Source organism: Neodiprion fabricii, chromosome 6 (assembly GCF_021155785.1).
Source record: "Neodiprion fabricii isolate iyNeoFabr1 chromosome 6, iyNeoFabr1.1, whole genome shotgun sequence".
NCBI classification, from domain to species: Eukaryota; Metazoa; Arthropoda; class Insecta; order Hymenoptera; family Diprionidae; genus Neodiprion; species Neodiprion fabricii.
This window is the reverse complement of record NC_060244.1, coordinates 27,474,106-27,500,116: the sequence shown is the minus strand read 5'-3', so window position 1 is coordinate 27,500,116 and position 26,011 is coordinate 27,474,106. Positions and strand designations below refer to the sequence as shown.

At 41.9% G+C, this 26,011-nt stretch overlaps 3 protein-coding genes across 7 annotated transcripts; all 3 read right to left on the bottom strand.

Annotated features, from left to right (window-relative positions):
* Positions 1 to 26: 26 nt before the first annotated feature.
* LOC124185604 (transmembrane protein 151B-like) lies at positions 27 to 26,011 on the bottom strand. 5 transcript variants are annotated; one of them, XM_046576511.1, is made up of 10 exons: positions 26,001 to 26,011; positions 24,717 to 24,721; positions 9,490 to 10,467; positions 8,315 to 8,446; positions 7,591 to 7,671; positions 6,582 to 6,809; positions 5,169 to 5,372; positions 4,730 to 4,924; positions 2,814 to 4,096; positions 27 to 2,513 (listed from the first exon to the last, which is right to left on the bottom strand). In XM_046576511.1, exons 3-10 carry the CDS (start codon positions 9,508 to 9,510, stop codon positions 2,093 to 2,095), a joined length of 2,565 nt encoding a protein of 854 aa, XP_046432467.1. In that variant the 5' UTR covers positions 9,511 to 10,467; positions 24,717 to 24,721; positions 26,001 to 26,011; the 3' UTR covers positions 27 to 2,092. The 5 variants fall into 5 exon arrangements, with proteins under 5 accessions (XP_046432467.1, XP_046432468.1, XP_046432466.1 ...); XM_046576512.1 differs by lacking the exons at positions 24,717 to 24,721; positions 26,001 to 26,011 and having other exon boundaries at positions 9,490 to 9,583; positions 10,382 to 10,397; XM_046576510.1 differs by lacking the exons at positions 9,490 to 10,467; positions 24,717 to 24,721; positions 26,001 to 26,011 and having other exon boundaries at positions 8,315 to 8,673.
* LOC124185617 lies at positions 13,167 to 15,215 on the bottom strand. Its single transcript, XM_046576533.1, has 3 exons — positions 14,989 to 15,215; positions 14,699 to 14,833; positions 13,167 to 14,615 (listed from the first exon to the last, which is right to left on the bottom strand). The coding sequence occupies exons 1-3, from the start codon at positions 15,041 to 15,043 to the stop codon at positions 14,338 to 14,340; spliced, it is 468 nt and encodes a 155-aa protein (XP_046432489.1). The 5' UTR covers positions 15,044 to 15,215; the 3' UTR covers positions 13,167 to 14,337.
* LOC124185615 lies at positions 17,338 to 20,561 on the bottom strand. Its single transcript, XM_046576531.1, has 3 exons — positions 20,284 to 20,561; positions 19,469 to 19,667; positions 17,338 to 19,363 (listed from the first exon to the last, which is right to left on the bottom strand). The coding sequence occupies exons 1-3, from the start codon at positions 20,384 to 20,386 to the stop codon at positions 18,928 to 18,930; spliced, it is 738 nt and encodes a 245-aa protein (XP_046432487.1). The 5' UTR covers positions 20,387 to 20,561; the 3' UTR covers positions 17,338 to 18,927.

Here is a 26,011-nt window from a genome sequence, read left to right as displayed (position 1 = left end):
TGTTGTTATTATTATTATTATTATTGTTATTATTATTATTATTATTATTATTATTATTATATTTATTATATGTGTAATTGCGCGCAAAAATTCCCACACACGGTGTGTGCCCTGAATATTTTAATTAAGCTCAAGCTTCAAATCAACCCTGACTAAGATAAAATACAGGTATAATATATATTATAGTTATATATATATAAAATAACTACTTCGCTAGTATCACGATTTTTCCTCTTTCTCTCTTTTTTCAACACATCTTTCCCACCCCCGGGACTTGTCGCACTTTGATGTAATACCGAGACTGGTATTCGATCATAAAATCATCCTTTCCTCGATTTATTATAATTTCGCAGTTATACGCCACGCATGTAATCGTGTCGATCATATTTGATTAATCTCTGAGAACGGTTCGCATTATAATAGATTTTTTTTTTTTCTTTGTCATTATTAATTACGCTGTATGGCACTGTTTTAATTCTTATTTCGTAATTTTCATTTTCATTCGGATTGGCAATGAGGTCTTTTCGATATAATTTGTCTTTTTATTGGTTTAACAACGCTTAAGAAGAAGGTAGACAAATCTAATCATTTTGGGTGGAAAATAGGTGGAATTTTGCGAAAATTGACGACGATAATGTATACTTTTCGAATGGATCTTTCTTATTCTCTGAAATGATTTCCGACCGGCGCGTATCCGAGAATAAATTTGCAATATAATACGCTCGCCGGGACGTGACATTTTCGTAATTTCGCGCATTTCTCGGACGCTTTAGCTAATTGAGTGTATGTATATTTTATACATTATCTTGGACACTCAACGCTTTTCGCTCTTCGAATCTTTTATGTATGTAAGGTATACGGTATATGTGTGTATATATGCGTATATTTATATTTATTACCTAACTGCGCGGCACAGCGATTTAAGCCATAAGTTTATCGAGCGTACATCTTCCTGATCTTTTGAGTGATTTTTTTTCCCTTAAGCCTTTTGCAAACCCTTGCTGCCGTGGGTCGCTACGCGTCTTATCGCTAATAACTTACTTACCTATAGTTACTCGCTGACTTAGCATAATTAACGTTATACATAGATCCACCAAGAGAAGTTCGATCTCGGAATGCAGCGGTTCAAAATCTCACATTCGTTAGCTTACAAATATCCGCATGTAAGAACACTGGCTCAAAAACTTTCTTTAAATATCAATTATACGCTTAGTCCTTATGCTAAAAATAAAAACAATGGAACATCATTTAGCACATCACACTCAGCAATTATGCGGAAAAAATAGCATCGATTAGAAAGAGAAAAACTATTCAGAATAACAACGACGATCAACCTTTCGGCTTCTGGTCCTTGTAAAGAAAATGAACACCTAATTATCAGTACCTGTAAATATACATTACACCTATAGATATAGAATATAGTAATAATTGATCGACATTCGAATTAAATTTTTTCAAATTACATACTAACGTGGCACTTTTTCAGCCCTTATATATTTTGACTTGTTGAGATCAATGATCCTTTGAAATTTAAAAGTAACACATTTTCTCAAGGATAAATTGAAAAGTTCTCTGCATGATTACTATCTCTATAGTCAAATCGTGCGTTAAATTTGAGCGATCGAGTTCCGCAGGAACGATTATACCTGTATTAGGAACCAACACATCGGAAGACGCCATTTGTCGGCAAAAGTTATCTAACAATTTTTTTTCTCGAACTCCTTATACTCTCTACTAAATCGATACAACAAAATAAGGGCTCGTCAGTTTGCCAGAAGTTTTTCGTGTCCTATAATACGCATAATTTGCATAAAGCCATCAGCTGATCACTTTCTCCGACGCCATATTGCTTATATACAGCTTCGTCCATACGTTGGTTCCCAATACCTTTCAGAAGGACGTAACATCTCGTACGAAGTATACATGTATAGCAAATTTTGTCAACCGAATGAAATAGAATATTAGAATCATTGTAATCCTGTCAGAGGAACACTTTGCCCCGAGAAAGATATTGAAAAATAATATAAGCAGCACTGAGGTAAAAAACTTTTACGACGTCGTCGAAAAAAACTGTTCTAACGTATCGGACTTGTTATAAAGAGGTTTCCATGTTTATATTGACCTTTCTGCTCCCTGGACGATTCCTCGAAAACTCGATCCTGTCCGTCAGGCTCCTCCGGAAGTCACGATCCCCGTTTCTCCTCGACGACGTTCTCTCCGTCAGGGAACGCGTCAGCCTCGAAAGACGGCCCCCGGATTCCGGCTCTTGCTCCCGGCAGCAACCGCTCGAACCGGAAGCTCCGTCCTCCGAAACTGTCCGCCGATACTGACTCGGCATTATGACTCTGCTATTCTGTACCGGGATTACTACGTCGTAGGGCATTCCGTCACCCTGACAGCGCCTCTCGACTCCCCGGTTCCCCGAGAATAAGTACTCCGGCTCTATGCTGAACGTACGATGGTGTTTCCGGACCCCGGCCCCCGGGGTTCGCGTCTCACGCTCCGTGAAGGACCTGTTGAAATCAGTTCAAAATATGAGTCCCGTACGTCGGATAGTCACTATTTACCGACCGTGTAAAATGGCACTTCCCAGTTTTCCCTAGTTTTCAACCAACGGAGAGGCAGGAAAACTAGGGAAGTCGTACTAGATGCTCACTTTTTCTGAAAGTCGAATCATAGTGTGCGACATTTACCGCGGTCGGTAAAAACGGACTATAATATGATTTTCATTTCTAATCTACCGAGACGAATTCAACTTTCAATAGCGATCAATTCAGAGAAAAAAAGCAACGATGAGTCGAATCATAACCGACCGCTTGAGTCTGGAGAGAACAGGAAGATCCAGGGCATCCTCGTAGTCCGGTGGATTTTCGCTGGGCACTAAGGTCCTTCCGCCGAACGGATCGCTGGGGCATATCTCCTGAATGGGACTGGCGAAAATAAGGGTACGCGAGCTGTCCCGTTTGTGCATAGATGGGGCCTCGCTGAGGCGTCCTGAACTGAGGCTGTCGAGGCTGCCCTGAAATAGCTGCTGCCCCCTGCGCGGCATGCCATTCTCCAGGGTGTTGGAGTTGACGTCGATCCTCTCCCAATGAGCGCCGCAGCATTGAGGGTTGCATCCGCGGCTGGTAGATGCGACATCGCCGTTCTGCTCGAGGCCAACGAGGTTCTGGAGTTCCTCGGGTGTGACGAGAGTGTATCGCCGACGGTGCTGCTTGAGGATGGACTTGATGCAGAAGTAGGTCCTGGAGCTGGGTATCTTTTTCGGGCGCTCAGCGGGGGCTTCGAGGGTTTTCGGAATCGCGCCGCGACTCGTACCGGCGATACGTCTCGGGTCGAAATCGTCATCCTCCTCAAGGATCAGGGCCTCAGCCCGGGTGCCGAAGTCCGACTCAACGGTCTCATCGTGCTCGAGGATGTTCTCCAGGCTGAGCCGCGCCGCCCCGCGACCAAAGACTGGAACACTACCGCAGAAGAGCTGGTCGGAGCTCGTCCTTAGGTTCGGTTCCGAGTTCTCCCTCGGGATATGCCGCGGCTTCTCCTGCGGGCCCGCTCTTGTCGATTCCGAACCTTGGCTCAGCGCCTCGGCCGAGCCGCGACTCGACCCTCCGCCGATCAGCCTGGGCACGGGATCCGGATGCCCGACGCTCATCGGCTCCTCGCTGCAGCTCGAACAGGGCCTGCCGATATTACCGACCGAGCAGTTGTCCTGCGCCTCCTCCGGCACCTCCATCGAGCTTCGGTTGCTCCCGCCGGGAATCCCCGCCTCGCAAACTTGTCCGTGACACGGACACTCGCAGCCTCCTCCCGAGGAACCGCCAGCCGCCTCCGGGCACTGCTCGACCCTCACTTCACCCTGGAGGTCGTACGCCCTCTCGTACAGTAGCGCCTCCGAGTAGCTGGGCACCATGTCTGTTGCAGGCTCCTCGCTGACTCCGGAACGAACCGGAACCGGTGCCGGTTCCATCAGCAGAGCCTCGCTGTAGCTCGGAACCAGCATGTACGAACCAGGAGCGCTGAGCTGGCTCGACGAAGCGTGAATCGGTTGTCCGTTTGCGGTCGGTGCGTCGTAGTTGACGCCAAAGAGTTTTGTGATCTGAGGAAATCGGTACAATTTTTTTATTTATTTATTTTTATTTACGGAAGAATACTCAGATCCGGTTGCTCCGATTCCAAAGTTAGTAATAAGCAAAGTAATTGGTTAAATAACCTGCACTCTCTGAATATGAATTAGTTACAAGTGTGCCACTGGAAAGAATCAGTAAATAGGCAATGGAAGACAGTGACAAATTAGTGAAAAGTCACTGAAAGTATCAATTTTATTTCTACCAATGGTAATAATCACGAATGAAAAAACATCTCTATTGTGTAAAATAGGATAATGCATCCGAGCGAATTGAAGTGACAAGTGTTAAAATATCGGCAATATGAGAGAATGTTTCACGATTCAAACTTTCACGGTGCTTCAATTCTGGCGCGTCTGTGATCCGATTTCAACGTTTCCTTAGATTGTTCATATCGTAGCTTGTGCCGTTCGAATTTGTTCAGATTCATTTGTGTAACATTGCAGGGATGTCATTTGATTCGTGTTCACCACATCGTTTCCAAAAATTACATTACTGGAGCTTTTTTTCAACCGGTACTTTTCTCTCTTCCTAACTTTCGATTCATCGTCAGCTGACCGTGGATCCCATTCACCCTCGACCGGTAAAATTTGTTGATATCCTACTTGGTAATCGGTGTACTGCGTGTTGCACTCGATGATGATCCTTAAGGGCCAGCTGAGGAGAAGGGCGCTCAGACTCCAGTAGACGTAAGCGTTTGTGAACCAGGGTTTTCCGAGGACAGCAACAAGGGAGGTTGGGTTGAAGTTGTAGCCCAGATCCAGGCCCTCCCGCATCTCCATGTAGTCGTCCCTGTGCTCCTGTGAGTGTTGCGTGCGCGTACGATTCGATCGGAAACACGTCATGTCGGAAGGAAATATGATTTAAGGAGTGGCGAGAGATGAAGTGCCGTAAAGTCCTCGACGTCTTCGACGCGTCGATACAGGTATACATACAACTCGTTGTTAACGGAGCGTTATATCGCGTTCGCGAAGCATTAGGCGGATTGAAGTATCAATTTTTCCTATCCTCGACCTGCTCTACCAAGTGATCAATTCGTTTTACCTGTTCAGCGAAGAATCTCGACCTCGCCTCCTCGAATTCGGTCGCTGACCTCATGTTCGAAAAGGCGAACCCCTTCGTAAGGGATATTTTCGTTATCGGCAATTTCGGGTCCAGGAGTAACTCCTTGCTGATGTCCTTGACGCCGCAGTAACCGTAGAAGTAAAACGAGGTTGCAGCGTGGGTGTTCACCCTCTCGTAATAGACCTGAGGCAAACGCGTTTTTTCGTTTATGTATAAAAAGTTATACGTGTATAATAATCAATTCCTTCATGCCTTCGCGCGTTTATTACCGTCGTTATTAAATTTATTATACAGCCGATCTCAAACATCCGGTCGGTTTGCAAACCAGCGTAGATTCGGCCCGAAGCCTGCGTTTTATCGCACAAAAAGAAAAAATAATTTGATATTAAGTATAAAAAGTAACCATAAAATCGAAAGAAAGGAAAAAAATTCTGCTCGCCGGTCTGATAATAGAACGAATAGAACGAAGGCGGGGGCGAGAGAGCGGAAAGAAATCGAGGAGAAAAAATTCACAGGCGTTTACCGTGAATAATCTTTCAGCCTAGGGAGCCGACGGTAACGGGATACGTAAGGAATTAGAGGCGGGTGGTCCGTAAATGAACTTCCATCCAGCAGCAAAGCGGATAGCGTGTAGCGTTATAGGGGAACTTTGAAAATAACCTTGAACAATACCCAGAGGTTGGACGGGCATTATGTAAAAGTAAATCAAGTGCCCTGACCTATTTTATACAGAGACCCTCGATTTAGCGGGCCAACACTGGAGCCAAATTCTTCAAATCCTCTGTCTATCTGTCTCATTCTATTTCTCTGTGTATCCTTCCCGGTTAGCGAGCAGCGAAGAATAAATACTCGAGCTTTGACGAAAGAGCAAGGAAAACACCAAGAATTTGAACGGAAAAAGAATTTGAAAGATTGTTAAACGAAATTTATACGGAGCAGAAAAACTGTGTCGTGAAAATCCGTCTCGTTGCACCTGACGGTTAATTATAATTATACGACTACGGAGTTTGCAGATTGACCGAAAATCAACACTTCGTGTTAATTTCGTTACCGGATAATAATTTGAATATAACGAGCCATTGTGAAATGAGATCGAACGAATCTCCCAGCTTTTCAACAATTTTGAAACGTTTTGAAACAATGCTTGGAATTGGATCTTCAATGTAAGCTCAACTTTTTTTTTTTTTTTATTTGCGAAGAGAGCTTCGTAAGATGCTTGAGAACGTTGTAATTTGATACACACCCAACGTACGTACGACAATCTCGCGATAAAGTTGACAAAAAGTAAGTATCGATTTTCGGCGAGCCGACATACTCAACGGATAATCGCTTGCGTGTTTCAGACCTTGGTTCGGGGAGATCAGAGGATGAGCAGTATCGCCCGTGACGTACCTGAGTCGTGGTGTAGTTGTCACCGTTCCTGTACCTCGTTATCTGGCGTTTCCTGCGGACGTAGTGATAAGATATCGCCTTCCACCATATCGTCGCCTTGGCCATCTTGAGCTGTGCTAATTTCGTGAGTATGCTGTCCTGGCTCCTCGCGTGCAAAAGGTCGATCCTTATCGGCGAGTGGTAACACTCGACCAAGTAGACGAGGTACAGCATGCCCATGAATGCCACCTCGAGGACAAAGAGGCACCCCAAAGTTGAATGAAAGGATTACAACGTTTATTTCTCTTTTGTTTTGCAAAGTGTGTTTTCTCCCTGCTTCTCTCTACCTCTCTCTTTCAAGTATTTCATTCCCTCTGTCGAGATATTGGCTCGTCAGGTTTTCACGCGGAATTGGGGAAAAAAATTCTATCGGACCTTTGATACCGTTATTCTCCGATAAGATTCTTTGAACGTGACTCTCGTCTCGTGAAACCAATATCTCAAGTTTTCGCGTTAATTTTTGAATTGTACAAGTTTTATTGCATTCTTCGCTTGATATTGCGTCGCTGAGAACCTTGATTTACAATTTAATTGAAATCATACCTTGGAAATATTACTTTTTCCTTCGCACGTATATTAGATGAGATACACACCGATACGCGGTGACGAATGAAAAAGATATTAACTTCTGCCAAATTATCTCGTGCTCGCTCGAGAGGGTTTGTTCGGGTCTAACGAATTTTCGAGTGCATCAATTAAACACTTTCTTCTATCGATAAAAACTTGACTAACAGCTGAACATCCCCGCTGGCAATTAAAACTTTGCAAATGACATCCGAGAGAGAAACGAGAAAATATTATTCGAAACAGGTATATAATGTGAAACTCGAAGAATTTCGCAATAGTATTTGAAAATAGGATCAGGACGATTTTCATCTTTTCAAAAGCGAAAAATTTTACGATGATTTGTATTACGTAGATGTTGGAAAAAGAAGATATTGCAACTAATACAATGTGTGAAAATACTAACCGGTATGTAAACGTAGCCGTCGTCGCATGGCGAGACGTGTTTTGTACTAGTAATCGGGTACTTCAAAAAGTCAATAACAACCTGAAAGAGGAAATAATATTTATTGGTAATAATTCGATCGATTGACGGTATTCTGGTTAAACAATGTGACGAATTTCGTCTGTTGGGAAAAGTCAAGGAATTACGATGGACCGTAAGAAGAAACCTAGTTTTGTTTTTATAAATCGTTTTCAAACTGCAGCTCTGCTTCGTAAATTCAGTTAAACTCAAATTTCGGAAATTGCATTTGTTGAAAATTCTAATTATTTGTGCAAAACGCATCGACACTATGTGTTTTTGGATCCAAATTTACGTATTCAAGGTGTATGTACATCTTCTGAAACTTTTCTTCATTAAAGCTGCCGAAAATCACCCAACAAGTTTTTCGAAAGAACGTCAGTGAATTCTGAATTTTTGTTACGGGAAAGGTCGGGTCATTTTATTCAAGAAATATTGTCGCCACCCCGTATAAATTATAGGCAAATAACGTGGCGTCGGTATCATGTGACGCAATTTGTAGCTTTCTGCGGGGAACTTTGTACCTATAACACAGCATTGTGGTAAATTAGTTCCGGCATTGTGCCGTTGCATGTTGCGTTGGTGAAAATGAGTCGGCTAAAGTTTGGCCCTGCGACCTTCGCTTCGAATTATAAAGGCAAAATATCACAGGCGTTGAAATATTCACCTTCGTAACGTTCGCGCATCTGCACCAGGTCACAGCCGCTAAACATCCGTATATCAAAACTGACAAGACCAGACACTTGCAGTTTGCTTCTTTCTGTAGGGCGCCGCAAAGCGTCTGCGGTATTGGCCGCTGCTGCAGTGGGTCAATCACAAAAATTTTTAAGAACATTTGTGCACATCGACACACTGCGATTAAATAAAATGTCGAATTCGATTTTTACATATTTCAGATCAAAGAGAAACGACTTCGTTCGTTTAATTCGTTGCATTTCAAATTGGAAAAAGGTTAATTTTTTTATTTTCTTTATGCCAATCGGTATTAAAATTCGAAAGTTTTCCGCTTCGATAACAATTCTCGGTACACTGTAATCGAATTGGCATTTTTGCAGCTCTACGATACGTAATCTAACGGTAAATTAAGGTCAAGGACGTGGGTTAATTATAATTTGCTCGCATGGGGTTATACTATTTGCGGAAACACGTGTAAATTATTATCCCCCCGGGGGAAGGGGAAGAAAAAATCTCGGAAAAATTCACTCCGCCTGTAATTATTCCCAAGTGTGACATCGCTTTTTAAAATCATTTCTAAACGGGAAATTATCACCCTCTGGAGAGAATTAGTCGTTGGAAAGTGTGATCGACCCTTTGAATCGCGATCGCGGTTTAGTATTTTTAATGCCATATATTTATTTTTGAGTAAAATAAAAATGTTGCGGTGCGCTTTTTTTCGGTATTGCATACAGAATTTTGCTGTTGTATTCCTTTTTTTTTTCATTGCGATTCGTAGCCTCTGATATTAGCCAAAATATAAGACGTTTTACGCAATTGATAAAAACTGACTATAGCCTCCCAGCTTAAGTAAAAAAATTTCTTATTAGCTGCAGTTGCGCGGATAGAAAGTAACTTGCAGATTTGAATTTATTAAGAGCCTGCGTCATCTATGCGGGAGTTTTTGAGCCACGTTAATGAACACGTGACCGAAACTTAACACCGTCAGAATCTAAAGCAGTAGCCTTTCAAATAAATTTTCTCCAGAGGGTGTGATGTACGATACATCTCTCACTTTGACAGTGAGATTATTTGTCGAAATGCAGTGTTCAAGGTTAAAAATAAAAAAAATTTTAAAAAAAAACTGCTCTTCCGAAATATAAAACTTTTGCATAAAATATATCTTACCTCTTCAGCTTCCTGGTTCATTTTTGCCCCAAACAGTTAGTTTCAGCGGAAACTGATCGACGATCATCAAGTTTGAATCACGGTGATTTGATTTCTTGTATAAATAAAAAACATGTATATATATATATACAGGTATATATATAATATATATCTTATTGCACTATCGTTGCAAAATTTCGGTCTGTAGTTGATTTCTTGTCACTTTCAATATCTTCGTAACGCATTACTCAAAGTTTACTGCAACATTTCGACCGAGTGTGTAATACTGTAGGTTATTTGTAAAATTGGGAGAAAAATTATGCGTCGAAAGCAATCGCTCGCCCTGAGATGCATTATACAATACCCTCCATCTATCGCGTATACGTCAAGCGTTGAATAAAACCGACATCCCCCTCTGACGCGTGTCCGATTAATAATTATCGACACGTATGTTTTCACCCATATTAACCGCGTAAGGGTTTATTAATATTGAATAAAATTTTATTACCATTGCTTTTACTTAACAATACACGGAATTCTACTCTAGCGAATTAGCAATATTATAACTGATTGTCATTCTGTTTAATTCTGTGTTAGGTAATTAATAACATGCCGAGTGTTTCCTCGTATTGCAGATAATTTTCATTTCCCACTACGATTTATTATACAATTATCTGTGGACTGCTATGAATCAACGTTGAATCATAATAACAAACAACAATATTCGTTATACATTGTACGCAGTAACAAATGTACAACGCACGCACGGAATGTATTACAAACATACTTTATATTCCCGTTAAAAAACGTGTACACGTTATCGTTGGTGTTGTTGTTGCTGTTATTATCATTATTATTATCAATACCATTATTATTCTTGTTATATTATTTAATTTTTATCACAATTTATCACCTCATCGCGGCAACGCGAATCGGTTTTAGCACAAGCTCGCGACAAGCCGACTCCAGTTTTACCCTAATATCAGTCGAATTTTTGTACTTTTCATTTTTATAATCCGAAGCCATGGGTGGATCCGCCTCCAAAGAACGTTTAGGGGTAACTGCCGACGCCAGTACGGCGCCCGTCGTACTGCAACCGGTGAAAACGTCGACCCAAAACCACCCCTAGAGAAAATAAACCCCTACTAACCGTCCCGACAACCCTTACCCGACGTATTGATAACAGGCCAAAGTATTTTCTTTTACTTTTCTTTTCTTGTTTCTCGCGTTATAGATTTCTTCAACAAATACGGCCCCCGTGTCCTTGGCGTTTTTATTCATACTTCACTTTCTCATTTTGTTGTTTTTTTTTTTTTTTTTAATTCTTTATTTATTTATTTTTTTTTTTTCCTTTACTTTCTTCTCCAACGTTTTTAAACAAACGAAACAGGTTCGCGAATCCGTAACTCGCTCATCAAAGTCTATATCGATCGACAATTTGATCACGTGCTTTTAATGTGTAACGATATCGAATTTTGTTTATTTGCACCTAGAAATATAGATGTGAAATTTTTTTTCCCGCCAATTTGCGCGGCTTCACGTGCGATATTAATTCGTGCAATATTTCAACCTTGCAAAAATGATATCCAAGTTCTTGATCCGTTTGAACGAATACCTACGGCGCTAATTTCAAAGTGTAATGTTGTGTACTGTTTTTTTGAAAGCACGAGGTACGGTTTTTGTAAATTTTGTTCACTTACGTCGTTTCGAGACAAGCGGAATTGTTCCATCTGGGTAAAGCAGCCCCGGACTTATTTATCATACATGCGAAAGCTGCTGGAGGGGGTTGAATCGAGGGGGATGAAACGAAACTGCGTCGAATAGCGCCTAGACCAAAATAATAGAGACATCCTTTGGCGCCACGACGTCGGCCCTCTATCGATTACAATTTGAGATGACGTTATGTCTGTGTCTGTGCGTGTGTGTGAACATGACGTACAAAATATACTTGCATACATCCGTGCGGTGAAAATACACTCTGCAAATACGCGCAAAAAAACATTCCTAGACTTTCGCCGGTTTTGGTCCACTCGAATCGACTCATTGTCAGACTTTAATGGCGAAACGGAGCCGCAGGATCTGCGGGATGATTTTTTTTTTTTTTTGCAATTGTTCGAGTTGCGCAAAATTGGGTGCAATTCGAGGTACAGCAGGGAATCATTACGAATCCTTAATTTCTATGCGATCAATTAGAATGTACCTATGCCTACAATTCACCCGGCAATCGTATATTGTCATTTGAATATTTCAGTTCGTTTGCCGCGTCACTTTTGTGCTAATATACACGTGTACGTATCCAGCACTATGCAATTATCGAGTCGTAATAGCCAGTCAGTCAGTTTGAATCGCGCGTTGTTAGTCCACGTCTATTATGGAAGAGGGTATGTATACTTTATCTATACGTGTAACGCATACACCTACAGTTGGCGAAGTTTCGATAATTTGATCGATATTTCTAGATACAGGGAGACGCGAATCGATACACCTCTTCACCTTGTACATAAATGCACGAGTGGGATATGAAGAATTGGCGCGTGAATAATTATCGTATAGAAGACTAAAATAAATAGGTGATTGATGTAAGAATTCGGGCGAAGGATAAGCCTGTCGCTTTTTGGCTTTTTCCTTCAATTTGCCTCATTCTAATTTCTCCCTTCTACGTTCTACTTGGAAATTGGTCAGTGTTGGCAAAAGTATTGTAAGCGTGCCTCGTCGACGTAGGTATACAATATTAACGGCATACATATCGAGCGCAAAGTATAAGGTCCGAGAACTGGGACACTGGGAGACACGATTTTACTTTTTGGATGATCGCCAAAACCGCATAGACTATATATTATATAAACAGTTATATTACGTTTGTCTGTATACAGAATTGATCCTCCGATGCTAGAGTAAAATAACAGATTTTAGAGCGAACGTGATCGCGGTTATCCACTCGGTATAATTTATGCAATTAATACGTTATACCTGAACAGTGTTTTCCTTTGGATTGAAATGAAAATATTTTTCTATTCATTTAAAAAATTCTTCTTTCACTTCGCGCGAAAGTTTGGTAAACTTACACAATATGCACTCTGAATACACGTGCGATGTAGGGCTTTGCAAGATTCTTAATGAAAAGGTGGATTATCCAGTTAGTTCTGTTTTAATGATGTCACGCGGCAATGAGAACGACGCTCTTTCCTCTAACGAACGTGAAATTTGCATTTTTTCAGTGCATCGTCCACCCAGAAACTGCACCGCAAGTACTTTTTCAAGCTGCACAGTCACCCCGATCTGTGAAAAAGAATTCTGAAAGTCTAATACTTTCTTGATAGCTTCTTTGAAAACAAATTTTTCCTTCGCAATATCTCGCCCTTGTGACTTACATCGGAAAGCTGAAAAACATGCACGCGAACGATCTTTCAGGCTTACCCGGTATAAAGTCAGACGAACATTACTATTTATTGGACGGTATAAGTAATAATTCAGTAGGTAGTATGGAACGTGCGCCGGGTACATTGCCATTGGCTTTCATTCTTCAAGAGCCTAGAGGTTTATGGATCTGAATTTCGGGGCTGTGGATCCTCGTCGGATACATCGATAACATACCGACCCTGCAATTTTTCTACTGATCGTAATAACTTGATGAGAGTTTGATGATAGAAATGAGAAACGGGAAAATGACGCTGAAGACAGATGTGTTTGTGATTTAATCACCTCAACTATCGTTTATTATATCTTACAGTAGTTGAGAACACAATTTGGAGTGAAAAAATATGTAATTTTATAAAAATCGATGACTATGATACCAGGGCGTTTCTAGAACGCATTCAGATCTATGTATATTGAATGTTTGTCGTTGATGTAGACACTTTCACTGTCTACAGTGATAAAAATCCTTTCATTTACATAGATACAATAAATATACTACAATTATGCTTATGTACTACTCAGATTCTTATGGAGTATATACAAAATAACGTAAGCTATAAAGATTTAATACAAAACGTGTTAAACTGGGAATATTTTATGGACGGAGAGTACAGTAGATCCCTTCGAATGTTAGTTGTCATGTGACAAAAGGCACTTTAAACTAATTCAAATTTCTTTTACTTAGTCACTATTATTATAAAACAAAGTATAATCTTACTTAGTAGCTTGAGTATAAAATACTACGGACGGCAATTGTTGACAGTCGAAATTGATTATATTAATTACTGCAAGGTAGTCTAACCAAGACTATATTAAAAAAAAAAAAAAAAAAAAAAAAAAAAAAAAAAAAAAAAAAAGTTGGAAAGGTATCATTAACGAAGGTTAGTTCAAATGCTGGACATTATGGGATAGTTGGTTTGTATCCGCACGACGGAAGCGACGGTGAATTATATTATATTTTAAATGATAAACTGAAAACTGGATGGAGTTTTAACGATAATTACGATTGGGCAACGCGTGTGTGTGTGTGTGAACAATGAGAAAGAAAGAAAAAAGGAAAAAAAAAATATTGAACAAAAAGACAAAGGCAAGAAAAACACAAAAAATGATTAACATAATTAACCAATTAATTAATTGTGATTTTCAACAATGTCATAGTAGAGAATTTATTCACACGGGTCGAGATACGCGTAGGTTTGAACAGACAGAATTTTACTCTTACGGTTGGTAACGGTCTCCCCACGTTAAACAAAGAATCTGGATGTATGCGTTGTTTTTTTCCCCGCGACATTTTAATTTTATTTGTGATTGATTTTTATTTTAGTCTAGTAGTCTATTTATTTAGTTTAGTAGTCTAACCAAGACTCTATAGAAGGTCAATTTCCGACTTGTTTAGCGTGATCGTATCATAGTCGTAATAAAAAAAATTTCTTAAAAGAGCTGCATCTAAACCTATATCATGCCTCTCGCGAAATAAATCAGGGCCAATAAACTGACGGAGATTGTGAGACCGGCAGCTCCGTTGCATCTGTGGTCAAAGTAGCAAAAACACCACGTCACCTCGTCGTAATAATCCCTGTGTATATCCAGCTGAGTAATCGAGTTATTAACGTAATGTCCGAGTCTGACATCCTTTGCAGCTGGCCTACAGCCCTCGTACTTGTCGGCGGGTATGTCGGTCCTGAATCCGCGTACCGAACTCAGACATTCCCTGGTCAGAATCGTTTCGGCTGAAAATCGAACGACTGTTAGATTCTACGTCTAGCTCGATATTTTATCTAATTGGTTTTTACGACAAAACAAAAAAGCACACCTCCTTTCCTCTCGATGATCTTCACACACTTGTCGTCGTACTCGGGGCAGGTTTCTCCCCAGTACCAGAGCCAGTTCAAAGGTGTTCCGCATCCTGGGCTGTTGCTGTTGCACCTGTAGCAGTACAGCGCGTTTCCTGTAGAACAATTAATTCGTTTATTTGGACAGAAATAAGGGAAAAGAGGCGAATTAAACGGTGAAAATTATCCACGGATACCTCACTTGAGTCACCGTGCAATCAGCACTCGCACCTGTTTGACAAGTTTTAATAAACGCAAGCTTGATAATTACCTTCAACCGCGATCAGCGCCAGGACGGCAAGAGTAATCACGTTACGGTTACTCATAATTCGCCGAGAGTTCGTGTAAATTTAAATGTAAATCTGAATTGGCTAAAGCCTGCGTCAAACACCAAACACGCCACACCCTACCAACTATGAACCACAGTTATTGTTGTGAATCGCACGACGCTCCCAGCCCGCTGGCAGTCATAGAGGTATGAGAACAGAGACGGTGAACTACGGACTCTGGTGCGAGTAGAAGCGTCTCTCTACTAGAAGGAGAGGGAAGGTGAAAGTTGGCTGCCCTTTTCTCTCTACTGACGCATGCGCACTACTTTCAGAAACATCCGAGCGGTGAGGTCGGTGAGCGACAGCAGCAAGTTAGATTGTATAATTTGTTTACATGAAACGTTTCGGAGGGTTATGTTTGGCAAATATTTGAGAATATTGAAATTTTCGTACTTTCTACAAAAGGCTGGTAGTTTGATACCAAGTTCTCACGCTTCATCTTTGAAAGAGCACAACTGCGCATGCGCTACTCAAGAGAGAACGAATGGTAAACAGCTTTTATTCTCGCGTCTTTCTAGTCGGGGGAGACTTTCAGAGCCGTCAACACCTTGTTTATTCTTATATCTCTGTGCCGGCAGTTCTCCGGTAGCGCTGTCTGCCGCTTCATTATCAAAAATCACCTCACTCGCTTCCTATCCGTCGTTGTCAACGACGTTTCGTTCGGTTACCTTTTTCTACTTATATCAGTACCTTTTTCTCTCTTCTAACGCCTCAAACCAGCCGCGACTCTACCCTGTCGATAATAAAGACCGCTATACCTGTATCGGTGTATGCGTCGGATTTCGAGCTAAAATGGGTTTCGCAAGCTTTGATCGAAGATTGTAAATAAGCAGCCGAATCGCTAACACGGTTTTTTATGGCCCCAAGCCCACTTACCTGCCGAGTACTGGTCACGAAAATTTGTCCAGGGTAACCGTTTTCGAATTGTTCCTTTGAACCTCGTGACTCTTGAAAACAACCGCACAGCTTTGATATATCCCAAATCGCGTCGACTCGTTGCACACTGAACATGATTTATTGCACCGTATTGTCGAATTCTACGAACCAACTGCTGTGCGTTGAATGTAAATATATGTATGAATACTTACGGTATGGAATACCTGGGGAATGAAGGAGAGACAAACACCGGCCCGGGTAACGCTGGATGTTTATCGACCTCCTAATCGGCTTATCTGCTTGATATTAGCCCCAAGTTGTTCGTTTCGATGACCTCAACGACGCGGTTTGTTTACTGTAATTTAAATCGACGATCCGACTGTAATTTCGAACTGTGGTCAGGAACGGTAGGTTTTACATATTCAGTTGTGATGAACAAACTCAACTTCTGTGACAGTGACGAAGGTTTTGAACGTAAGCTGACGTGTCAAGTTAATTTCAAAGCCGTGAAATTATTTGTGTGTTCGAATTTCGAAATATAATCGGTGCAGAAGCAACGCAGTTGTAACGCGAGTGATCGTCTCAATGTTGTGTCTTTGTGAATATTGAATATACGCAAAAAAATGTACAAAGTCTATTTAAATCCTCGCCTTAATATCACATGCGTTAAATCAATCGGTGTGCGAAGTAAAAAAGTGTGAACTGTGAAGTGAAAAAAGCTGTGAGGATGGACGTATATCAACACCTTAGAGACAACACGATGCAGCTGCAGTTGCAGTGGAACGAAATGCGTTGTCATTCTGCAGGCGTTAAGCGGCCGGTAAGTCTCAGACTGTTACAAAATTTTCTACATTTTGCCGAATGGTTTTTATCGTTCGTAGAATGTTCGTTGAACATGTATACGTGTAAACCGCATGTATTATTTTCGGCTGTGTAGGCATATTTGAAGTTTACCTGAACGAAAATAGCGAATCTGCAGCCTATTGCCGATGTTAAAATTGTTTAAGCAATTCACCGTGCACGAACTAATCTCTTTGCGCATTATTTTCGTATCAAGAACGACATCCGTCCTACGTTTGAACAAGGCGAGAATTTATGGAGTATGCGCAGATGCATTTCTTTTCGCAAACAACTCGCATTAGGCATATTGCGATTTTCCTTATCAAGCCCCGTACTTTTGCTTTGCATGTTTCAATACTTTCGTGCGACTTTCACACGAATTCCGGAAATTCTTTGGAATTGTATCCACTCGTGGACTTGATGCCCCAGAATATTAGGAATAATACAGAGTGACTTTTTTCGCGACGCGCGCAATCGCGAATAATTATACATATATGATACTTCGTAACCGCGAAATAAATTTTTTTCAAGACTTCAGTCCGATCAGGGTACAATGCAGAAAAATAGGAGATATGTATTATTATTGTCAGTGTGTTGGAATTTATTTACAAGAAAATTCACAGAGCATTACAATAAATGACATATTGAGATTTGTTGTACGTCGAATAAATTTTAATTAAAAATTTGATTACCCTACTACGACTAAGTGTGATCTACGATATTTTTTATTCTTCAGTATTCATTAAACCTCGCATTTTTGATTACGAACGGTATTCACTTATATAATAAATAGAACTTTATCTTTGGATGGATAGTCAGTTACGAAAAATGACAAAAAGAATATTGCGAATGGAGAATTCTTCGTGTAAGCATTTTTTATTTCAATTCTTACTCGATATGATAGCGTAAAATTTGATGACGAATCATTGATATTATTTCAACGCGTTCAGAGCTGCTTCGCACGTATGAATTAAGACATAGATAAGTAGATAATATGTTTCTCTTAGACAATCCGTTGTATGCCTTAAGAGATTCGATAAAAATGTGGCAAAATAATTTCTGAGGCTGGCGGTATGCAATAATTTAAATACACATGCATCTATGCCATAGAAACATTTACCGATTACTGCACAAGAAAAATTCTCAACGTTCGAATTATCATGAGCTAACATGCAGCATAAACCAAACGCGTAGCGACAAGTGAATACTTATCAAGTATATTATCGATAAAATATTGTTGTCTGAAAATTAGTTCGCCAACTTCTTACCACGCATATGTTTATATGTTTACAAGTATTTTTCAATAATTTTCACCTTACGTCACATTCTAAATAGTTGAGCAAATATATTAAGTTTTCTTGATTTTATTTTTAATGATATTTGATTCCTTGTTTCTGTCAAAATATATAATATTCAGTGCTGTGAATGTGATGATTAAAAGGGGACGAGTTCACTTTAAGTTATATTTAAGCTATATGATAAATGTCGCGTATCCTACTGTAACCGGTTCTGAATTTTAAAAGGGATTAATGACTTAGATAAGAGGTAATATTAAAATAACTCCGTGGTATCCAGCGGCTTACCAGGTTTCCAAATCAGTCTCTGCAAATCGAATAGCTAAAATTTCTTAGTTTTCGGACTCGTAATTTGAAGATTTTCATATTTCTCCACTTTTTGCTCCTCGTTTAAAATTTGTTCATTGTGAATGATTGGAATCGTAATTTTTAATCGTCACTGCACCAGTTGGACACCTTGGAGTTTGTAAATCTTAAAACTACTATCACAAAATTTACGAAAAGATGTGATGCTCTATCTTCAGACTTTCTAATTAACGGTGAATTCTCGCATTATGACCTACTAAATATTACTTACACATATACTCGCAACTTACGAAACTATAACGTGACGTTATAACGCACGGTATAAGGTATTAAATTTTGAAAATTTTCTCGTCAAGATTTTATGCATTGTATAAATAAATTATTAAATAACTTGTCGTTAATATTATCATATATAATATATATATATACATTTACACGTGTATATACGTAAGTGTATGTATATGTACATGTATATACATGTCTTCTTACGACCAGTTTAATACAACCCACGACGACAGTTCGATAAAAAAAGAGAAATGAAAAAGCAAAAAACAGATTCGATACCTACTTGAAGAGAACGAAGAATATGAATAGTAAAAAAACGAAAATGCTTACGAAGTAGATTACTTTCTTGATAACGACTGGACCCGCACCTCTAACACTCCTTATTATTTCGTTGTTCAACGCGTATACAGTCTTACTTTCTTCTATCAATTTATTCTTCGTGTCTTCGTCAAGGGTATCCGCGATGTCGTTCATCGTGTTACGCAGGTCGCGTTTAAGCTGAAACACGTTATATTCGCCAAAATCCGTAACGCAGTCACCCCCCATTGGCACGTCTTTGAACGGCGAAAGTTTTCTCATGAGCTGCCTCTTCTTTCGCAGTATTATACCTCCGCTCAGCAAACCCATGTACAAATGGTATATGTACGCCATCAGCTGATTCGGATCCGCGTCCTCGAGCTGTCTTAAGCGCATCAGGTACTTCACCACGCTGTCCCTAAATCGGCATAAAATTGAAAGCTCGTTATAACAACGTTGGTCGTGATCTCATCACCCTCATTGAACTTGACTGAATTCTTTTTTTCCCCTCTTCTACTCGTACCTCGGGGTGTAATTCTTCATCCAGCCTTTGCCGAGGTAGTATTCCAGGTCCAATTCAAAAGCCTCGGTCCTTTGGAGACCGGGAAGCCTGAGGGAGCCAACTTTCGTGTTCTTTAACCTGATCATTGCTCCTTCCAAATATCGAAAAACCTCGTAGAATACCAACAAGCCATCCGCCCATACGCCACTGTCGGAAAATGCTGTGGAGAACACGAGCACGTATTATTTTTGTAACGCACTTTGAAGAGCGTTGTTTTTCTTTTTCCCTAACGATATATTTACTAGATTATCGTGCTAGCTATACGTATACCGAACAGTTAAAAATAAACAGACTCTAGCTCTACGCTGAGAATTAGTCATGCAAATCTAATCTTCATAAGAACTGCACGAAGTCGTAATATCGTGACTTTTGCGTCATTAATTATAATAATCTAAACAAGTTTCTCGGATCTTTTTTCTTTTCTTCAACTGTTGCAAATACGTGCGCTTATCATTAAACGAATGAGAAACTTTTTGACACCGCGAATAATACCCAGGTGAATGATTGATTTCAATGACCATTCGAAATTGATTCACGTTATCGAACACGTCTGATGAACAGTATTAACGAGACCCGACAAATTCGTTACTCCCGCAATTGGTACACGCCCACTCTTTTACACTACCGAGTGCGAGATAATCTAATTTGAGGTTCAGCCCGTATTGCGGGTCGAAGTTGAAAGTTGATAAGCTGAGAGCATCAATGAGACTATTGTCAAATTGTCAACAAGACTGTCGATCGTGAGGTAGCCATATAAGACCAGTTGATTTGCTCACCAAATGCAAGCTTCGCGTTAACGAGCGCGTCGCTCACTGCATGGATGTCTCTGGTGGCCTTCCGCATCTTCTTGCAGAATGTGTCTTCCTCGGGTTCCCCCATAGCCGCAGGTTCGTCTCGCTCCCCTTACCGGTTGAAAACCGTGTTGAAAAAGGCGATGTTGGATCACGAAGTTACGATCACCGCGAACGTTTAAGGCATAAGTGACACTGCCAGTTCTCCATGCGTGTGCGTGGGTAGGTATAACAGGGGCGGCCTTCCGACGCCAAATGGTCAATGTTTTTCGTAGTCACGTGGACCGCTAGAGGTTGAAACTTTCGCCGCAAGATGTCGTGGCGGAATATTACGCAGTACAAACGTCACGTGATCCCTCAGTCGGAACCGGTGCCAAGGGATCATCAGTGCGACGGCGTATCTCGCTTTTGCCCTGCGTCGATCGATTTGGGGAACGTCGAAAAAGGGTGCTGAACACCGTGTAAACCACCTCATGGAACCCTGATGGTACGGGAGGCAAAGTTTCGTGTCGAGCGCGCAAGGGGCATCAATAATACAGCCAATGGAGGCGAGCGCCGAAGCCCGCGGGCCAATTAGACCGGTCTCCTTGGGTTTCTCCAATTTTTCATCCGGTATCATACTGCGACGGTTTTGGCGCGCATCACGCCGCGTCCGAGGTTTGGCGCTCCGTCGTCCAGGGAATCCGTGCGGACCGCAAGATGTCTGGTAGTCGCGCAAGGTATCAGGCGACCAGGAACCCCGAGGAACCTTCAATTCCGGTCTCGCCTAGACGGGGAGGAACCGACGATGCCGGATGCCATTCTTCAAAACCTACGCGAAAACCAAAGCGAGTCTTATACCTACATGCACTCTACCAATGGGGCTTTTTGCAAGCTGAGATACGAGGCAATAATAGCTCGAATGAAAGAAGAAAGCAGAAAACAAACGAGTGAAGAAGAATATGTGAAGTTCCATGGATCAATGAATGGGCATTCGAGTTATCGCTTGCGGGTTGACAAACTACCAAGGAATCCTACCGACCATCGGTCATGAACTGGCGCTTGAACCTAATTACGATCCACAGATGTCTCGCGATGCATGATTTGTCAGTGCATAAACACGTCGACCGTTAATCATGATCGTTCGATTATTACGGCTTTTTGCTTTAATTTTCTGTCCGATTACGCGGTCAGCTGTAAAGGGTTTATAACGATATACTTCAGTCGACGGTAATGAAGGTCATCTGCCTCGGTGAATTTCGGCACATCGCGGCTCGACATTAGCGCACTGTAAAAAATCCGTCACTGGGAGAGGAGACTTTGGCTGTCGGTTCATGGTATCGAGGTGACCCTTTTTGGTAGGGATCGGATCCGATCTTGTCGTGAAATTGAAAGGGTCGTCGGATCGCCGCTGCACCGTTAATGCGCACGGAGCTGCGTGGAAGGAAGCCGGAAGGTCGTAAACGGCGCCTCGCCATCCGGCGGCTCTACGTGGATTCGAGGCAACCCAGATCTACTGGCATCGTTAAATTGAGTGTTGAGGTCGTTGACGTCCGGCAAAGGGCCTTGCTGTGTCCCCTGGCCGGGTCACAGTCGAGTCTTTCGTTCGTAGGAGAACATGTCCCGCCATAGCAACGTTGGCACGTGGCAACGCGGCACCGTAACGGGGGAGAGACACGTGACCAGCCTCCATCGACGTGATGTCACCCTGCTACCAAGCATTTGTTAAAGGCGGTACAACAATTTAAGAGACTCCACCCACTACTCCCTGAAGATCGGGGCTGTCCGTCAATCTACACGATCCACGTCTTCCCGTTTCGATCGGCTAACGAACCCCGTGACTTTGTTCGGCGATAACCGCTGAAAATCTCCAACCCTGAGACTGTAATTGCTCGTTTTTTCGCGCGAGATCAATTTCAACCGAGAGTACTACCAAGCGGTAGTCACACAGTTACAGAGCCTGAAAGGTGGTTAGCAAAGTACATCAGCGAAAATGTTGTCGATACCATGACTCTCTCCAGGCATTTACAACACACAATAGTTACTCATAGGATACGTTTATTTGGAAACACAGTCATGCTGTCTACTTGGCACTTGATCTTCCACATTTACTTTTTCCAGGGAATGAATAAACTGTCCTATTCTTTCTACGAACTCGGGAACTTAAATCTCCAGACTGTTTGGTTAGTTCGATATTTTCATCTGACTGCTTCAGCACGATACGGTTCGCAAGTCCCTTTACAGCAATCTTATAAGATTGAGTTTCCGACGGTTGAAGAATACCAGAAACTACGGTGACGCAATAAGCTCGACGGGGAAGGTTTCTGCCATTGGTCCGCGGAGTGAGTCAATAGGCGGAGACAGCCCGCAGCAGCAATAAGTCATGTTGACTTAGTGAACCTCGACAATGGGGGCGCGTCACAAATTGTAATTTTACGAGTCCATCAGGCCTGATCTGGTCCCTCTAATCCCCGGAAATTCGAAATCGTACGAGCGACACGCGAAGCCGAGGAAAGCCAAGGACGAAGGTCAATGCGGTAATGAACGCGGCAAGCTGCTTCCAGACTGACGGTAACTCCACGGCTTCTGCCAGCTAGTCCGTCGTGTTCTCCTGATTGGCGTTCGCCAGAAATGCGGTGGTTATGGACGCGTCAGTAAAAATGAAAACCCTCTTCGCCGATATATTCTCTTGTATAGGAGATAACCTTACGGTTTGCCAAGCCCCTTTCAGTCCCATTGGCTCTCCACCCCGAGTACCATCTGTCCAAAGGACCAAGTTGTCCAAAGTGGTTCGATTTCCGGCGAGAACCGCTTCCACGAACGTCACCGTAACTTCGGGCGCGCCTCTCTGTTGCGCAGGTTAAGAGCAGACCTCAGGATCTTCTAATTGCGCAGGTCCGCTGACGCAATATGACGTGACTGACTACGTGCTCAAATCACTTTTCCACAAGCGATGCTCAATCGGATTCCGCACACCAATAACGTTACGACTATTCCTTTGGCTCCGTGTCGCAAGTTATGCGACAATAACGTCATCCTTTATGTTGACTTAAACTGTAACTAATGGTTTCACGTGATCGCAGAATGTTACACGTTCCCCAGATAATAGAGTGGAGTATTAGTCGATCCAGGAATTATCGTATCGATTACGTGATGCAAGAACGTCTCGTTTGGAGTAACAATTTATTCTTTGAATTATGCTAATTCTCGTAGCAACTTTATGTTTTCTTACTCTTCAGCAGTTGAAGAAATAACAGCTGGTATTGTAACGACCGTCTTTAAAAAGTCTGTGATAGTTTCAGCAACTCGAGTTAGCGACGAGAAATTTGTACTAGTCGCAGTTTAACGGCAACGAATCAATCATCGTGACTTTCCAAACACTGGCTGCGCACTGACAGTTGAGAACCATTTACATACAGCTTCGGGTACGACTTAGGAACGTAGCAAACTCGTTCTGTTCTCCTATGACAAGGAGAAGGTGAAGTTGCGCGGGCCAGTCGCTGAGAAAAATTAGGTCAGTGACTTTTCTAGTCGGGTCAGCTCTAATACGGTGGTGCTCGCCTGATAGATGATAAAATGTATTGTCACTTGATTGTCACTCAATTTTTTCACGCCGTTTGTTGTTATTATTTCACGGGTTCGACATTTTCATTTCCATCCGTTATACTAATGTTTTGTTTTTTGTGTTACTTTGGTTTAGTTTCTTTATTTTTTTCCTTGCCCAGAGAAGGCGAAGGCCAACCATTATAATCTCTCGCTCTCTCTGTTTCCCTCCCTCTTTCTCCCTCTCTCTTTCTCTTTCTCTTGTACATACGCATGCATTCATATTTTCCGTTTAGATAAAATAGACCCCGTGCACGAGAGAAGATATTTTATGACGGAAGCCCGTAGTTTTTTTTTTTTTTTCTCTTGGCATACGAATGTATTGTGTTATTTGACTATTAATAATTTTGTAGTAGTATACATTGCAAAACACATATTTGCAATCCTAGATCAACGTATCATGTCTAGGATTTTCTTTGTGACGATTCTTTCTTTGTTACGAGTTTTTTGAAAAATATTCGACATTGTGATTACATATTCCGATATCAAAAATTCAGCTTTCTTTTTCACGCGCATCGTATTACCATCAGGCATGAAAAGAAGAAGAAAAGAGCAAAATGTTGAAGATATCCCGGGAAAATTCGTGAAATAGGCAAAGCACTGCAGGTAGCTTCAACGCTATGCTGATCTCCTGCTTCTATATATAAAATTTTTCAGGAAAAAGCATGAAATTTCCACAGTTTTAGGGAAACCCCGAGTTTCACATGAATATACATACATTATTATAATCCTAGCTGACGTATTTTTCGCCAGCGAAACTTGTTCAGCTGGCCCTGGGTAGTCCTAGTCTGCAAAATATCGCGTATAGTCGTACGTTTAGGTGGTGGGGGGAACACGCTCGCTTAGAGACAAGAAGAACCGTTCGAGTCGCGGTTGAGCTCTCTGTCTCTTTTCGCCTCGCCTCGTTGCGCCGACTCTCTCCTTCTCGACTTCTATCCTCGTTCCACTCTTGGAACGCCGTTAAGTCTGTCTCACATACAGCGACTTTGAACCAGCCGGCACCAGAGTGATGACCAATCGTAAGAAGGGTTCCTGACTTACGATTAACGAATAATAGATGCATGTACAAGTTCATGAAGGATTCGGACATGCCGTCCGTCGTTACCATTGGTGGAGGACAGATGGCGAATTTATCACGCAGTTTCGTGCATTAATCGACGTACCGTGCACCTCTCTCGATTCTTACTCTTCCTTCCTATTCTCCTTTGGCCGGGATGAAAACTCCTCCTGGAAAAGATAGACTCCTAGTTAAGGAGCTCCGAAAGCTCTAGTCATGCGTGACGATGTCGAGATTCGTTTTACTCGGGGATACTAGTTTGTCCGAAATGTTTTTCAACGAGAAATCCTCGCTCCTATGTTTCTTGAAGTCTGTACTTGAGCAGTCTAACAATAAGACATATTATCACGTTCGTCATACTTGATCAGTTTAATAATGAAGAAATGGAATGATTTACAGCCGAGCAAGTGCCCTTCCTTTGTTATTTACCAACCTTTATCTAGCCTTCTACAAGGCACGCGCGCACATTTCCGAGATTGCGCGTATGCCGACCCTGGACTTAGTGCCACTTCCTCAGAACCGACGAGGTCATGTGTGATCCACGTTGCTCGGTCAGTGACCAATCGGTTTCGAGAGTGATGGCTCCTCGACCTGCTGATACCCGGGTACGAAAGCCCGCCGTGCGCGTCGTGGCGCACGCCGTGGTTCGCGCGCGCAACTGCGGCGTCGTTTGCAATACTGCGAAACCCGGACGCCCCGCCCAGACGTGCTGCGAATCTCGAAGATCCGGACCAAGTGCCGTGGGGGATTGAAGATTTTGCGAATGCGAAGTCAATTCGCAATTTCCTGAAGAAATTTTGCACGCGTATAGCGCCGATTCTCGTCCATCATTCGGATCTAGGAAACTTGTCATTGTTGTTTGATTTGCAGACGCGCTTTAATTGCGTTGCCAAATTCGCAATGGGCGATTTCAGTATCGATGACGTGGTATTTGCACAACGATGATAAAAATCCAATGCGAAACAGACCTATAGCGCGTTAGAGTTGCAGACAAGGCGGTGGAGCCAGCGGCGCTGCGGTGGTTGGCGAGCGAAGAGAATTGTGGGGGCTGTTATCCTTGAACGAAGAGCCCAC

Coding starts and splice junctions, on each gene's coding strand:
- LOC124185604 (XM_046576509.1), bottom strand. CDS start 7,911: ATGCGTTTTGCACAAATAATTAGAATTTTCAACAAATGCAATTTCCGA. Junction 6,810..7,590: donor ACGGCTACGTTTACATACCG/GTTAGTATTTTC, acceptor TTTGTCCTCGAG/GTGGCATTCATGGGCATGCT. Junction 5,373..6,581: donor ACAACTACACCACGACTCAG/GTACGTCACGGG, acceptor CGTTTGCCTCAG/GTCTATTACGAGAGGGTGAA.
- LOC124185617 (XM_046576533.1), bottom strand. CDS start 15,043: ATGAGTAACCGTAACGTGATTACTCTTGCCGTCCTGGCGCTGATCGCG. Junction 14,834..14,988: donor GGCGCTGATCGCGGTTGAAG/GTAATTATCAAG, acceptor ATTGTTCTACAG/GAAACGCGCTGTACTGCTAC. Junction 14,616..14,698: donor GATCATCGAGAGGAAAGGAG/GTGTGCTTTTTT, acceptor TTCGATTTTCAG/CCGAAACGATTCTGACCAGG.
- LOC124185615 (XM_046576531.1), bottom strand. CDS start 20,386: ATGGGGGAACCCGAGGAAGACACATTCTGCAAGAAGATGCGGAAGGCC. Junction 19,668..20,283: donor TAACGCGAAGCTTGCATTTG/GTGAGCAAATCA, acceptor TGTTCTCCACAG/CATTTTCCGACAGTGGCGTA. Junction 19,364..19,468: donor ATGAAGAATTACACCCCGAG/GTACGAGTAGAA, acceptor ATGCCGATTTAG/GGACAGCGTGGTGAAGTACC.